We start from the raw sequence: 15,622 nt of genomic DNA on the forward strand, positions 1-15,622 counted from the left end.
TAATAAAGCCAGCTGCATTACGTCTTGCCTCCCGCTTTTGTTGAAACACTCATGTAAGTGACACTATCATTGAAAGAATACCTTGGGGTTCGAGGTAACTAAGTCGGTCCCAAAGTTAACCAGTCAATCATTTGGCCGCAAGTATGGCGATTTTAGATGAAACCACGAACCAAGTTGTAATCTGATTGGCTGATTATCTCGGGCCCAAAGATCCTTTTCTGGGAGTTATTCCGTTTTTTCGTCTGCTTGAAAGAATAAAAACTCCCACCCGATCTCTTCTTCTAGGAGTTTTACTTTTTTCCCCACTAAACCTGCTTTAAAGAAAAGAAGAAAAAGGCTCACTGAAAAAGGGGGAAAAAAACAAAAACGCACACTTAAAAGAAAAGAAAACCGCCATGTCCCTTTTATGGCTCCGTACATATATGAACGATGAAACAATCGTTAAGTTTTCATTTACAGCTTTAGTTCATATTTTGCTATATGGGACTAACTGGACATTTTTGTCTGTATAAACGCCCCTCACATTTTCCAAAGGAAGCAGTTTAGTGGGTCTACATTTTGCCTGTGGATTTCCTAGAGTTAAATATTAACACTAAAGCCACAAGAATATCTCTTATATTAGTCTTTTCATTAATTATAGGAGCTGTAAAAAGGATACGTTGACGCGCCTGCGGTGGTGGATGCGCAGCTTAGAATAAGCGACCAAGCCCTTCGGGTCACTACCGACAGGAACAGACATAAATTGGACACTGTTAACCTTGTTTCGCTTCAAGTGGTACGATGCTGAGAAGTCTTTCTCGCATAGCTGTGCAAAAATCAGGCAAATCAGGTATAGTGTTTAGTTTGCACAATATACGGAGCGCTTACAGTAGTTACCAAATTAATTAAACAATTGATGTTTAAATGTTAGATGGAATCCAATTGCAGACATATCAGTAATCACGTGTGTGAGCAACAACAACAACAACATTGATAATAATGTTGAATCAATGCTAGATTGCATTTCATTTGATATGGCGGACATCTATGTCGTATGATTTGACACTGGTAGTTGCATATTCGCATGGAAATCTACAACCGTTCACTTGCGCACTAAAACGTACCGGTAACAGAAATAGAAACAAGTTTATGGGTTAGCCCTACAACTGAATGTTGGCTAAGCTGGACGTTCCCATCATAACGCCCAGTGTCGGCCATTTAGACTTGCACGCGGACAATTTCACTAAAAAAAGCCCGATTGAACCCTACTTTATTTTTGCTATCCACCGATCCCCTAAAACGCCCGAAATGTAACATGTTAAAGCCAACATTGGTAAACCATCTTTGAACAGTAATGCAGCCGTTTAAACATTCAAATCGAACAACTCAATTTAACATCTGCCATGTTTGGAATTTGCATTTCTAAAAGAGAATGTTGGATGGGATAAAATTTTCGTTGCCCATTACCTTGCCTGAAGTTAAAAAAAATTCCAAACATGGCAGGTGTTGATTTGAGTTTAAACGGTTGCATTACTGTTGAAAGATGGCTTACCAATGCTAGCTTTGACATATTACATTTCAGGCATAAAAAATAAGGTAGGGTTCAAGCGGGTGTATTTTTAGTGAAATAATCTGCGTGGAAGTCTATATGACTGAAGCTGGGTGTTGCTGTAGGAATGTCCAGCTTGGCTTTGGGTTAACTGTTGGCAGGCCAAAATGGCTGCAAGCTAAGGTAGTACTTTCTAAAAATTGGACTCTTCCACAACCAGAACTATTACACTGCTCACATTAGGACAGGATAAAGTGTAGAGTATATGAAAGCATTGTTATAAATAGTGTTGAAATGTGGGCACTATATATGCCCATTTTAAAGTTCTACAGATACACAATTTAGGAGCAAGTAAAACTCACCGAAAATGTCGAATTTCTGATATATTTAAACTGGAGGTAACGAATAGTTTCAGTATATACACGGTTGATAAAATATCTGTAACAGAGTTCTTGCAGAGCTTGAAGACATGGAAACTACGTGTACTTCCGAAACCAAAACAAAGTAGTTACCTCAAACCAGCTTTCCAACGGCCACCACTCAGTGTAACAGACGTTGTAACCCATATTCATAGGATCCCAGAAATGACTGATACAGAATATTGCTGAAAAGGAAAGAGATCATATTGATTTCTTCCTTATGTTACTTTCCTAAATTAAGTCTCATTACCTTTGGCATACGTGCGTCAACAAAATTTCATGACCTACAGTTGACGTAGTAGTCGGGACAATTTGTTTGTTGAATCACCAACATTCCAACCCATTCTGGATGCATTCAGGAAACCTGACCAATGCACTTATTTATAGATGAGGGGCATGGTCTGTAGGCTACTGGCCCATGGGCATGCTTTTTTTCATATAAGAATAATGTTATTCCTAATTTTTTAACGATCAATTTTTAACCCCTCTTTTATTTAATTGAATCTTACAAGTAATCAAAACTTTGGTAACATGATATTCGGTATTTAGTGCAGAACTGATATCAGCATGTTGTAACCTGCAGCCATAAGGAGAGGTGTGTAACCATCGTGTCTGTTTCACAGTAAAATATAAACTTTGCAGCCACGGGATCAACATTCAGTAGAATTAGATTAATAGTCGTTGACAGTTTCTACAAAGTAAAACGTTGACAACAGTCATGACCTTCAAATATGGCGGAAATGTCAGCATGAGCCTTCGATTTTGAATATTAAATAATCAGTTAAATTCTGTTCGTGTATCCTGTGCGTTCTCAATTGCACCTTCACTCAGTCTTTGGCGTCTTGTTTTCTCAATTCCCTTCACTAGTTACAATGAAGATGTGTAGTCGTTGCCAACTTGCCTGGATATCATGCTATTGTGTGGATTATATGTACATGCCATTGCAATGTAAGGTGTTTTCCATTGTTTTAGGAGATGCGTACTTTATTCTGTCCAAATGTGAGCAATGTAGTAGAATAGTCCAATTTCTAGAAAGTACTACCTTAACTGTCAGCTATTTTGGCCTACCAAACTTCAAACTGATCCTTAATCAAAGTTGCTTTAATACTAACAACACTGAGATTTGCTGTATTGATTTGTACATTTAACAGATTGCATAGATTTGATTGCAAAAAAAGGAAAAATCCATGTCAGTGGAGTCTGAAAATGTCCTTTTTGTCAATTTATGTTATTGCCATAGGACCATTTTTGGTTTTGGTTCTTAGGCCAACCTAAGAAGAAGTTAGTTAATTTGTAGGAGTATTCTGTCGACGACGATTTAGGTTAGGGAAGTTTTAGTACGTGTGTGAACAGCAGTAAATGTCTCATATTGCCAACCTGACACATTTGGGGCTATTCTGTCTTTTAGCTCTCGCAAATGCGTTTCTCCATTAGCGCGTTACCCCACTCCACGACTACCATGACTGCCGTCTAAGCACGGTGACTGTTGGTTGAGAAATATTCAAATTCACCAAATTCATGGTTACTCAACCTACTGTCAGATGAGTGCACTTGACTAAATAGTGTGGAACAGGTAGCAGCCAGAATAACATCCATGTCCTAACATCTCCCCTTCCATTCGCTATACAATATTTTGTAATGATAATCCATGTCCTAAGATCTCCCCTTCCATTCGCCACACAACATTTTGTAATGATAATCCACGTCCTTACACCTGCCCTTCCATTCACCACACAACATTTTGTAATGATAATCCACGTCCTAACACCTGCCCTTCCATTCGCTATACAACATTTTGCAATGATAATCCACGTCCTAACACCTGCCCTTCCATTCACCACACAACATTTTGTAATGATAATCCACATCCTAACACCTGCCCTTCCATTCACCACACAACATTTTGTAATGATAATCCACGTCCTAACACCTGCCCTTCCATTCGCCACACAACATTTTGTAATGATAATCCACGTCCTTACACCTGCCCTTCCATTCGCTATACAACATTTTGTAATGATAATCCACGTCCTAAGATCTCCCCTTCCATTGGCTATACAATATTTTGTAATGTTAATCCACGTCCTAACACCTGCCCCTCCATTCGCTATGCAATATTTTGTAATGATAATCCACCTCCTAACACCTGCCCTTCCATTCACCACACAACATTTTGTAATGATAATCCACGTCCTTACACCTGCCCTTCCATTCGCTATACAACATTTTGCAATGATAATCCACATCCTAACATCTCCTCTTCCATTCGCTATACAACATTTTGCAATGATAATCCACGTCCTAAAACCTGCCCTTCCATTCGCTATACAACATTTTGTAATGATAATCCACGTCCTTACACCTGCCCTTCCATTCGCCACACAACATTTTGTAATGATAATCCACGTCCTAACATCTCCTCTTCCATTCGCTATACAACATTTTGCAATGATAATCCACGTCCTAAAACCTGCCCTTCCATTCGCTATACAACATTTTGCAATGATAATCCACGTCCTTACACCTGCCCTTCCATTCGCCACAACATTTTGTAATGATAATCCACGTCCTTACACCTGCCCTTCCATTCGCTATACAACATTTTGTAATGATAATCCACGTCCTAAGATCTCCCCTTCCATTCGCTATACAACATTTTGTAATGATAATCCACGTCCTAACACCTGCCCTTCCATTCGCTATACAACATTTTGTAATGATAATCCACGTCCTTACACCTGCCCTTCCATTCGCCACACATTTTGTAATGATAATCCATGTCCTTACACCTGCCCTTCCATTCGCTATACAATATTTTGTAATGATAATCCACGTACTTACACCTGCCCTTCCATTCGCCACACAACATTTTGTAATGATAATCCACGTCCTTACACCTGCCCTTCCATTCGCTATACAATATTTTGTAATGATAATCCACGTCCTAAAACCTGCCCTTCCATTCGCCACACAACATTTTGTAATGATAATCCACGTCCTTACACCTGCCCTTCCATTCGCTATACAACATTTTGTAATGATAATCCACGTCCTTACACCTGCCCTTCCATTCGCCACACAACATTTTGTAATGATAATCCACGTCCTTACACCTGCCCTTCCATTCGCTATACAACATTTTGCAATGATAATCCACGTCCTAACACCTGCCCTTCCATTCGCTATACAACATTTTGCAATGATAATCCACGTCCTAACACCTGCCCTTCCATTCGCCACAACATTTTGTAATGATAATCCATGTCCTAACACCTCCCCTTCCATTCGCTATACAACATTTTGCAATGATAATCCACGTCCTAACACCTGCCCTTCCATTCGCTATACAACATTTTGCAATGATAATCCACGTCCTAACACCTGGCCTTCCATTCGCCACAACATTTTGTAATGATAATCCACGTCCTTACACCTGCCCTTCCATTCACCACACAACATTTTGTAATGATAATCCACGTCCTAACATCTCCCCTTCCATTCGCTATACAACATTTTGCAATGATAATCCACGTCCTAACACCTGGCCTTCCATTCGCCACAACATTTTGTAATGATAATCCACGTCCTTACACCTGCCCTTCCATTCGCTATACAACATTTTGTAATGATAATTTAATAAATGCCAAAAATGCCTCCAGACCATGTGGTGCTGTCGTGTTTTCAAGACAGCCGCCATGTATTTAAAACAACAAACACAATTGGCTATTCAGGCCGCAACCTGTTCCATGGGATTTAGCCAAGTGCGCTGGTCTCTGATTGTAGGTTGAGCAGCCATGAATGTGGCAAGTCATCGGTGAACCATACTCTAAAATCAAACTAATAAATCTATTTTATTGTAAATCTGAAACATTTTTGGAGGTGTCTTCCTTAAGTCCCAAAAACAGTTTGCTTGGAAGAAAATTCTCCCTGTCTTCTATAAGAACAACATTGTCTCTGTCCAGCAGCGTAATCAGTCTGAGAGTACTGCATCTCCAAAATAAATAAATAAATACACAAGTAGTACAAATGATCTACAGCAGGCTGTCGAGTAACTATGTCCCATGGAAGGGGTTTTCTTTGGAGTCATGCGAGAAATTTTACTCAACCTTGTTTGTTTCCATTTAAATGCTGTCAAGATTTCCGTACATGTCTATCGGTTACGTGGTTTTGAAGAATATTGAGATACCCTTGAAGAGGAAATTTGCTCTAAGCGATTCATATCGAGGAGAAATAGGTAGAAGAAGTTGTAAGACTGGTTTAAAAAATTGTTTTTGGTAAACATGATTCTGAAGAAATGCAGAACCAAAGTAAATTATGACCCCCACAAATATGCATTTAGTTATTAATGGAAATAAATTAAAATGGAAGAAATATTTGGACAGCTTTATTTTTGTTATCTTCTAATGAAATTGACAAACGCTGCAATCAGTAAGACTGTAAATAGTTTCTGGAAGCTCAATTAAAGGCGGTACCAACACTTTAACACTTAAAATGAGACCAGGGGCCTCCGTTTCCAAGGGGACAGCATGCCAGCGCGGTGCAATGACCAAGGAGCCTTCCACCAATGCGGCCACTGTGAGTTCAAGTCCTTTATGCTAGCTTCGTCTTTGACTGAACTTGGGAAGGCCTGTGGATGGTCATGGGTTTCACCATGTCTGGTTTTCTCCCATCATAATGTTGGCCATTGTTATATAGGTGAAATATTCTTGAGTGTGCTGTAAAACACCAATAAAACAAATGAAAGCGAGATGAACTAGTTGTGCAAGGAATACTCTGATAGGAGATGAGTAATCAGCGATATGTATGTTACAGCTTTGTCAGCTACATGGTGCCGACTCAGCAGTTCTATCAGTCAAGAGTTACTGGACAAACATCGATCTGCAAAGCTGGTGAAGTCACCTGAAGAAGATGTGTCGGCAGAGCTACCAGCTGAGGATCACGCCCAGCCAATACACCCTGAAGACCCTAAAGAATTGCGGTATGAACATACATGTACATGTAACTTCTTTCTTTTACCTAATTCATCAGCCTTTTCAACTGCCTTTGAAACCAGTATTTTGAAACACTCTGAGATAATTATGGGGTGTAAAGAAATAATTTGTGCAGGTTTATGAAGCTTCTAGCTTTAATCACTCAAACAAATCATTTTCAGCATAATTGTATGCATAAATTCCAATGAAAAAAGTGTTTTAGTGGTTGAAAAGGTTGAAAATTTACATTCCACAAGTACACAGTGTTGCTTTATATAATCATATAGATCACTGTTTCGAAACCTAAACTGTCAGCATATTGAAAAGAGCTCAGGCAGTGCCCACTTACATGTACAGAATGGTACATGTCTAGAATGGTACAGGTCTAAATTATGGTCAGAAATGCAAAACCATGACCTCGTGTATTGGACTACTGACATTATCAAAACTGAACTTTTGACGTGTACTTATCCTCTACTGAAACCAAGAGCTGTGAAAGGAGCAGGCAACTGATAACTTTAACTGTGACGTCAGGACCTTAGCTGTCTCCCTTTAAGATTACTCCTCAAGGTACATGTGTGTGTATACATTAATCAAAAGAAAGCTGTGTTGGCCTATGAATTTTATGCAAAATTTGTTCAGTTTTCTTTGACACTAAGTCTGACATTTACCACTCTGACTGCCCATATTTTCCCTTTCATAATTGTATTACATTATCTTGTGAAGGCGTACAGCTAAATTATATTCCAATGTTCAACAGTACAGTAGTAGAAGGCCTGCAAACAAGTTTATCTAAGTCGTTGGACCTACATGCACATCTCCAATCTTAAATTAAATGTCAATTGTGGTGATGTTTAAAAATTTTAGTACTAAGTAATGAAACCACTTCCTAACTCATATGTTGTTTTCTGACAGGTGTTTGGTGGAAAGAATCTCCAAGAAAACTTGACTCACAACCAGTCGGTTTTCCCCTTTGATGTCTTACCTTTTTGAGAAACATGTATCTCTGTTAATCACTGTACTAGTAGTTGTTTCTGTTTTGTAGAGATGTCTATCCAGACTTTCTGCCCAGTCCTGACTGGAGGATCAGGGATAAACTGACGGAGAAACTAGAGAGAGAGGACATGTACAGGCGACGAGTAAATCTAGATATTCCAGAGTTCTATGTGGGTAAGTCCTCTCCAAGGTGTTATGGGTAGTGCAGCCTACCCATAATAAGACCACATGCTCTTTTTCACGTTGTTTATCATAAGTTAAGCAAGATCGGATCTTTCACATGTTACAGTTTTATTTGTTCATGTTGTATTATTGATTTAAAATACTTTTGAGGAAGGCTTTCACAAAATTCTTGCCAACTTGCCTTGCCCAGGTCTTATTTTTAGCAACCGATCATGAATCTTAGAATCGTATCTTTATTAAAGTCTCGCTGCTGTCTCGAAAATAGAATGTACTTGGCGCTGGGTTAAACGCCAAACAAATAACCAAATATTATTTTGTAACTTGATTTAAATTGGAAATATTGCAGTCATGTTGTGGTGACAACAAACACTGTGAAGAGCAAACATAAAAATCTTCAAACTATGCATGTACAGTATCATGGTTTGGAAAAGATTATAAATTTAAGCATCATTTATTTACTTATTTGATTAATGAAACATTAACAAGAATTATCAAGAATGTCTTCCTTATAAAACAGTGGTCAAGATCTGTCAGCAACTTGTGGATGGTTGTGGGTTTCCCCCAGGCTCTGCCCGGTTTCCACTCACCATAATGCTGACCTCTGTCTTGTTAGTGAAATATTCTTGAGTACGGTGTGAAACGCCAATCAAATAAATAAATAAATAAAATAAATAAAACAGTTGTCACGTTTATGGGTGCACCCGGGAAACCTTGTCAGGTACACACCTCCTGACTTAAAGCTGAAACTACAAAGGGCTGGATTTGAACATGTGATCTAAAGTGTGAAGGGCTAACAGGCAGCTACACATAGCTGTAATAGTTTAATCCTGTGACTTTTTTCCCCCCTGTCTAACAGGCTCCGTCATGGCTGTGACAGTGGCCGATCAGTACGCCCCTGGGAAGAAGAATAGGTTTTTGGGCATCTGTATCCACCGAGGAGGTTACGGCCTGAGATCATCCTTCATACTCAGGAATGTTATAGATGATGAAGGTAGGTTAATATCCCGCATCAGACAAAATACTCCACTTTTCATTGGACAATAACGATCACATGGGGTACAGATATACTCTCGAATCTTGCAGATGACATCAAATGTGTCTGCTGAGTGGGTTATCTCCCTTTGTTGCGTTGTGCAAACACTGGTCACATCGCTGAAGCGATTGACCTATTCATCGGTCTTCTGCACTGAATTGATGGGTTTTTGCAGGATAAATTTGTTACACGGTTACTCAGTGATAGGATACGCAATATATGGTGTCAATAATCCTCACATTGGCACCATATATTTGCATATCTTATCATAGAATAACCATGTAACTAATAATATCAGTTCAGATCATATGTAAAACTAATGTGCCAACTATTATTAACTATGACAACATTCTTAGTGGGTGTGGCTGTTTTCTGCCAATGAGAGGCGACCTTTTGCTCCTGTAGCTTGTGGTCTAAGTGGTAAATTCCATTTTGGGAATTGATTGATTGTTCGGTAGTGATATCACTTTGTTTTTGATTGCTTTCATCCAAGATTCACGTAGGGCCTTGAAAACCTTGTGAATTGAAAATAACTTTCCCAGGCCTAGAACAACCTGGAAAATATGGGGGTTTTGTGAATGTTCTGGAAAAACCTTTACCATAAGAACCAGCCTAGTAAATATTCTGTGGGTTGACCTGTAAACAGACAACAGAACCAACCAACCTAACCAACTGAATACAGCATGTTCGAATTTGTTTGATGCAGTGCCGTGTACATGTATATGTAAAATTCAACTAGTAAGTATTGCATTTACATGGCTGTATTTATTTATATATTTATTTATTTATTTATTTGTTTGATTCGTGTTTTACTCAAGAATATTTCACTTGTTTAATGGTGGCCAGCATTATGGTGGGAAGAAACCGGGCAAAGTCCGGCGAAAACCACAACCATCTACAGATTACTGACAGACCTTCCCACGTACAGCTGGAGAGGAAGCCAGCATGAGCTGGACTTGAACTCACAGAGACTGTATCAATTGGTGAGAAGCTCCTGAGTCCTTGTGCCGTGCTCGTGCGCTAACCACCTCGGCCATGGAGGCCCCTCTGCATTGCTTTAAGCGTTATTGCTGTAGAGTATTTATTCCAAGTGGCCTGGAATATGTCAATTTTAGGCCTGGAAATTTTAAGTTTTAAAGTATACAAACCCCCATTAAGCAGGGAGGATGTTCTCAGTGCATTTATGTGTAAACCAGATACCTTTAACAGTTTTTAACTAATTTTCGTACTTGCACAATGGTTTGACTGTCACTGAGTACCTAATCCAGTATGGCTTCTGTTGGCTATATTCCCACGGTCCGTTTCCAAGCAATCACGTTTCCACTTTAATATACACTGACATCGATAATAATGAATATGACTATTTATCAGTATTGATAATTCATTTAATAGTGATATCAATAAATGAATTACAGATATCAATAAATGAATTATAGATATCAGTAATTGATTTATCAGTATCGATAAATGATTTGGTCATATTGATTTATTGTGTTATCAGTTAATTTGGGCCCTTATACTAAAGAACTGTTCTCACATAACCAGAAACATTGTTAAACGTGCGACCCCATGTATCCAGGATAAGAAGCTAAATGCTTGCGTAGTGACCCAGAAAGTCATCTGTTTGCATCTATACTTGTATCTCTCTAGCACACAAGTAGTTATGTGACACCATCTAGCCTTCTGGCCAGTGACACCAGGTGCGGCAGTCTTTTGGGGGAAGTTTAATGTTACCAGGAGCTACATGTATTCCCATGAGTTTCCATCCCGATTCTGTTTGTAATTCAAATTACCCGAGGACACAGCAGTTTTTTTATCTCTGATGCTAAAAGCAGAGAATGTTTAATACATAAACTTGTCATATTAATGGCTGTCTTTTTGTAAATGTCACTCAAACGTCACTCAAATGTTTGTTGAACCTGCATTATATTGTTTTGAAGGGTAACTGTAATTTCCAACTGAAAATGTGATGTTTGTACTTTTTTATGGGCTGAGCAGTTCATTATCTCTGCACAATAACTTATCAATGAATTTATCTTTTTTTTTTTAATATTGCTAATTTATCTTAATGTCATCATAAAAAGAGCTGCCACACACTGATATTGTTACATCAATGTAACAAAGCAATTATGTCGTATCGCTTTTAATAAAAAAAAAAAAAAAAAAAAAAACCTTGAAACACTTAGTGTTTTGTAAACCAGCAATAGGTTTTGATGTTCACAGATTTAATCTCTCTCATTTATAATTTAGCAGCTAATCAATTTGATGGATCATAAATCACTGGTAAGCTTTGGAGGCATTTTGTCAAAAGTGCAAGTATGTGTATATGGCAAGGCAGACAGTTTAGAGCCAGCTGCATTGTCATATTGTCATAGATGTACGTACCTGTAATATAGGACAGTGTTTCTCAACGAAGCTGTCCGTCTGTCTGTAGACATGATTCTGTCCAAGCATTTCCTCACAAATAACTGGTATGAAACTTACCATACATCTTGCCGATCATCTGAACTTGTGCATGCTTAAGTTTAATGGCAGTAGGGTAATTATTTTCATAATTTGCTCGCATTTAGAATTTTGCATAATAATGATTTTCCGTGAATCCAGATTTTGTCCATGCAACTCTTCCTCAAGTACTGAACCTGTAATTTAATTTCCATGCAATTTAGCATACACCTTCTGTAGAATCTAAAATTTTCTGTATTTCTCCCATTCAGGTACTTAGAACATTAAAGTATTATACTAATTTCCATGAAACTTTGTGTATATCTTTTGTCATCTAAACATATACATGCTTAAAAATGATGACAGCCTCATTACTGTTTTATTTTTATTCTTTCTTGGAAATGTCGGGGGATGGGAGGGCGATGGTTCGGACATCCAGAGTGTAGTTATTGCTATAGAGTACTGAAGAATTTGAGCCATTGGACGCCCAGTACATGTATATTTCAATTCCACGTTAATGCATCTATGAACTGTAATAATGTAATCTATGAATGTAATAATTTCTGCGACATTCATACGTAAAAAGTCGAAAGAACAAAGAATGTTATATGTATGAATTGAATCATTTAATCTGAAATTCATGGCCTGTTTTGTAAGCCGAACACAGTGGGCGATGAGTTAACCTGAGCTATCAGCAAAGCCGAATTCAAATGTCAAATCAGTTAATATGAAATCATTGCATGACGTGTTACCTAAGTTTAATTCAATGATAAGATCTGTTGATCTGAATTCACGTGTATTGATCAGTTACTAGTATCTATGCTAAGTGCAACCCATCAATGAATCTGTGATCATTGATTTGTTATCCTAGCAGGCGTCACTGGTCTGTAAATACTCAAAATGATGTGCTTATAATATTTAATGAATAGTCACATGAAAACAGTGCAAAGGGACCAGGCCTCAGGGATGCTTAGTCCTTCGGCAGAATCGTGGTGTATGCAGGAAAACAATACAAGAAAACTACAGCTTAGAGAGTACGGACTCTTTGTCAGCTTACCTTACGTAGGTTTTTTTCCAGACTTTTAACATAAATGCTTTAAAATTAGCAACTTAGACGGCCTCCGAACCAAAACAGAATTGGATAAGAAATATGCTTTAACTTACCGACTTTGGACGGGGAATTTCTACAACAGACAGATTCCATAGTCAGGTTGTCCTCCAGCGCTCATAGCGGCCGTTTGTTAACGTTGTATTTGTGTTGGAAAACACTCGTCTTGCATCAATATTATATGTGTCTGTGTCGCACATCTACGAGAAGTTTTTTCAGTGAAAACTTCCTAAAGGCTGGCGGTTTCCCTAGGTCTCACAGAACTGAGCTCTGTCGTGAGGTATAAGTGCAAATCATTTCTGGAAATCTGATCTCTATCATAATGTATAAGCGACAACTTCATGTACATAGTAAAACAATGTGATAGTCTTGAATATGAAATATAAAACAAAAAAAACATAAATAATAAATAGATAATCCGATGTCAGTCATGTCCTCATGTTTTAAAACAATACCAAGTGATTCATTAGTTTGAACATTGGTGTCTCCCTGATCTACTATCTTTTTGCCAAGACAACCTCAGTTGAATTTCTGACGTCACAACTCTGGCCTTGCGAAAAAGTCGCGGAAATACCGTAGTCGACCAGTCATTTAGGTAACCCATGTGTAGTACGACATGGAGTATTTAGGGGGCTGTAGTCTGTGTTCCTTGATGGGCTAGTTATTCTATGTGGGATCATTGATCAATTTAAAGTTCCATTTTTGGTTGTTGCTTGTATATCTTTATCAGTGAGAATCCAAAATCTTTTGTCTGAGAGGTTGTATAAACATGACCTATTCTTTACCAGTCTATTCTGGTTTCAGGTATTGAAGTAATGTACGAAATGTACAACCCCCTGATTCAGAAGATAGAAGTGTTGAAATTGGAGAAGCGGTTGGATGACGAACTCTTCTACTTGAGGGATGCTCCTAAAGAGCACAGCTTCTTTCCCCAGAACATGGATCCTGTGCAGCTACCAAAGGGTCGAGCAGTACCCGTTAACACAACTAAGGTATGTTTATAATTGTGATACACTTGTATTTTTACAGGAAATCGATGTAAAAAACAAAGTTAACAAAAAACCCACTTCTACGTTAGCAGATGCGTACTTTTTTTTTAACATCTCGAAGAAATCATAGAATTGTTGTCTTTTAATGTTTTGAGACAGATTTCAATATCACAGTGGCACATCAAACGACATCGTTGTCTCGTTCTGCTATGGCGTAGCTTTTAATTTCCACTAATTAAACATGGACACTACTAAGCAGATTGGTGGAATCAGAACTTGTCCAAAAATGACAATGGTGTTGAGATTTGTCTTGGGAATGGCTACTTAATATCTATCTGAATTAAGCACCCATTTACCGTGCCTAATGCTCCCATGTCGGCAGAATGGTATTGTTTGGAGTGTGTGAAAATCCCTTAGTTATCTGGATTTTTTTCTACTTTCCGGGTTTGTTTAGGTGCCATTGAATCCTAGACCATGGTTGGAAAGGTGGGAACGTAAAGAACTGAAGGGGTATTCTACCTTTGGATTTGCCGGAGATCTTTTTCCAGAAAGCCGAAGAACGGAAAGAGCCTTGGGAAAAGTATGACTTAATGAAACAGTATAGAGCTCGTATCAATGACGTGGAGGCAGCTGACATAATGGCAGAGGTACAAGAACGACAGCAGTCAGCACCAGGGAGTAAAAAGAAACCACCACAAAGACATCATAAAACAACTGGTATTACTGTTCCTGCAAGTCTAGATTGACGTTTTTGTAAGAAAGGAAATGTTGAGTTCTTTAATGTCCAGAGTGAAGTGACATTTCCGGATGATGCTTGTGATGGAATTTTCCAGTTGCTTGTAATAACCTGTGCGATCATCCTTCAATCATGCCTTGTGGGTATTAACATTTACTAACCTTTGGTGTTTGAAAATGTAAATGAAAACAGAGGTTTTGGCTCAAGTGGCATCTGATGTGATGCAAGTGCTAGTCTTTGAAATCAGAAAAGGAGGAAAACTAAAATTACCATTGAATTGTGTTACCATGTGGATATCATTGCAACTGATGCGTCTGAAATCAAATTTTAGATAAGTGCTGGCGTTTGGTGGAACATACCAATAATGAATCAATAAAGATGATATAATATTTTATTTACCATGTCTGAGTGCAGGTTTCATGTTTCAGCTTTGATTCTTCACTGAACATGCAGTAGACGTACGGTTGGTGTTGCGTGAATCACTAGACTTTACATTAAGTTACTGACTTTTACGTAAGGCGACTTTTTATGGTCTGTTGGTGAGAATCGCCTGAGGCCCATCATAGAGGCATGAAACAATGTGAAGAAATTGTCCGCAGTGGTTTCACCCAAATATGGCGTGTCCGTGCGCTGAACGAAATAGACCGTGTGTAATGGCCAGATATTAGCTTTCTTTCGTGATGTTTCCTTCATTGTTTTGTTGGGATTTATTTGTTATAATTATGCATTGAGTAAAAATTTTAATTATATTTGGAGTCATGCTTTAATTTATTATTCACTTAGTTTGTGACACGAAAGGTTATCGAATGCGCTTGCGCTATTTTGAGGATCGGGACGGTAAATATCGCATACCAGTAGGTACTTTGATTTGACTATTTATGTGCACTATAGCTATAGCGTATGTGCGAGATTTAAAGCAAACAGTCATTTCAAAATCGAAGTAGAACTCCAGAGTAGTTATTACATTCGCGAAACTCTCCACGGCGTTTTTGTTTTTAGAAATTGAAGGTTACAGCAAAGGCTCATTTACCACTACCAGCAGTCGTGGAGAATGACTGTGGTGTTTGTGACATTCTCAAGTGTTTGCCATGAAGATGTAAAAAGGGCTAAAGTCATTTGGGTTACTATACAGCAAGCTCTGCTACTGTACTGCATTAAACCGTCGTAATATCGCTCCCAATATATGTTTTTAACTCTACACCGATCGTCAGTTTAATT

The 15,622-nt window shown here is 38.4% G+C and overlaps 1 protein-coding gene across 1 annotated transcript; it reads left to right on the forward strand.

Annotated features, from left to right (window-relative positions):
- Nucleotides 1-747: 747 nt before the first annotated feature.
- LOC135461332 (large ribosomal subunit protein bL19m-like) lies at nucleotides 748-14,789 on the forward strand. The gene is given in 7 exon segments (XM_064738371.1): nucleotides 748-829; nucleotides 6,760-6,925; nucleotides 7,963-8,087; nucleotides 8,953-9,087; nucleotides 13,484-13,671; nucleotides 14,123-14,176; nucleotides 14,178-14,789. Coding segments are annotated over 7 exon segments (954 nt in total). The 5' UTR covers nucleotides 748-780; the 3' UTR covers nucleotides 14,415-14,789.
- The last annotated feature ends 833 nt before the right edge of the window (nucleotides 14,790-15,622 follow it).

Source organism: Liolophura sinensis, chromosome 1 (genome assembly GCF_032854445.1).
Source record: "Liolophura sinensis isolate JHLJ2023 chromosome 1, CUHK_Ljap_v2, whole genome shotgun sequence".
In the NCBI taxonomy this organism is placed as follows: Eukaryota; Metazoa; Mollusca; class Polyplacophora; order Chitonida; family Chitonidae; genus Liolophura; species Liolophura sinensis.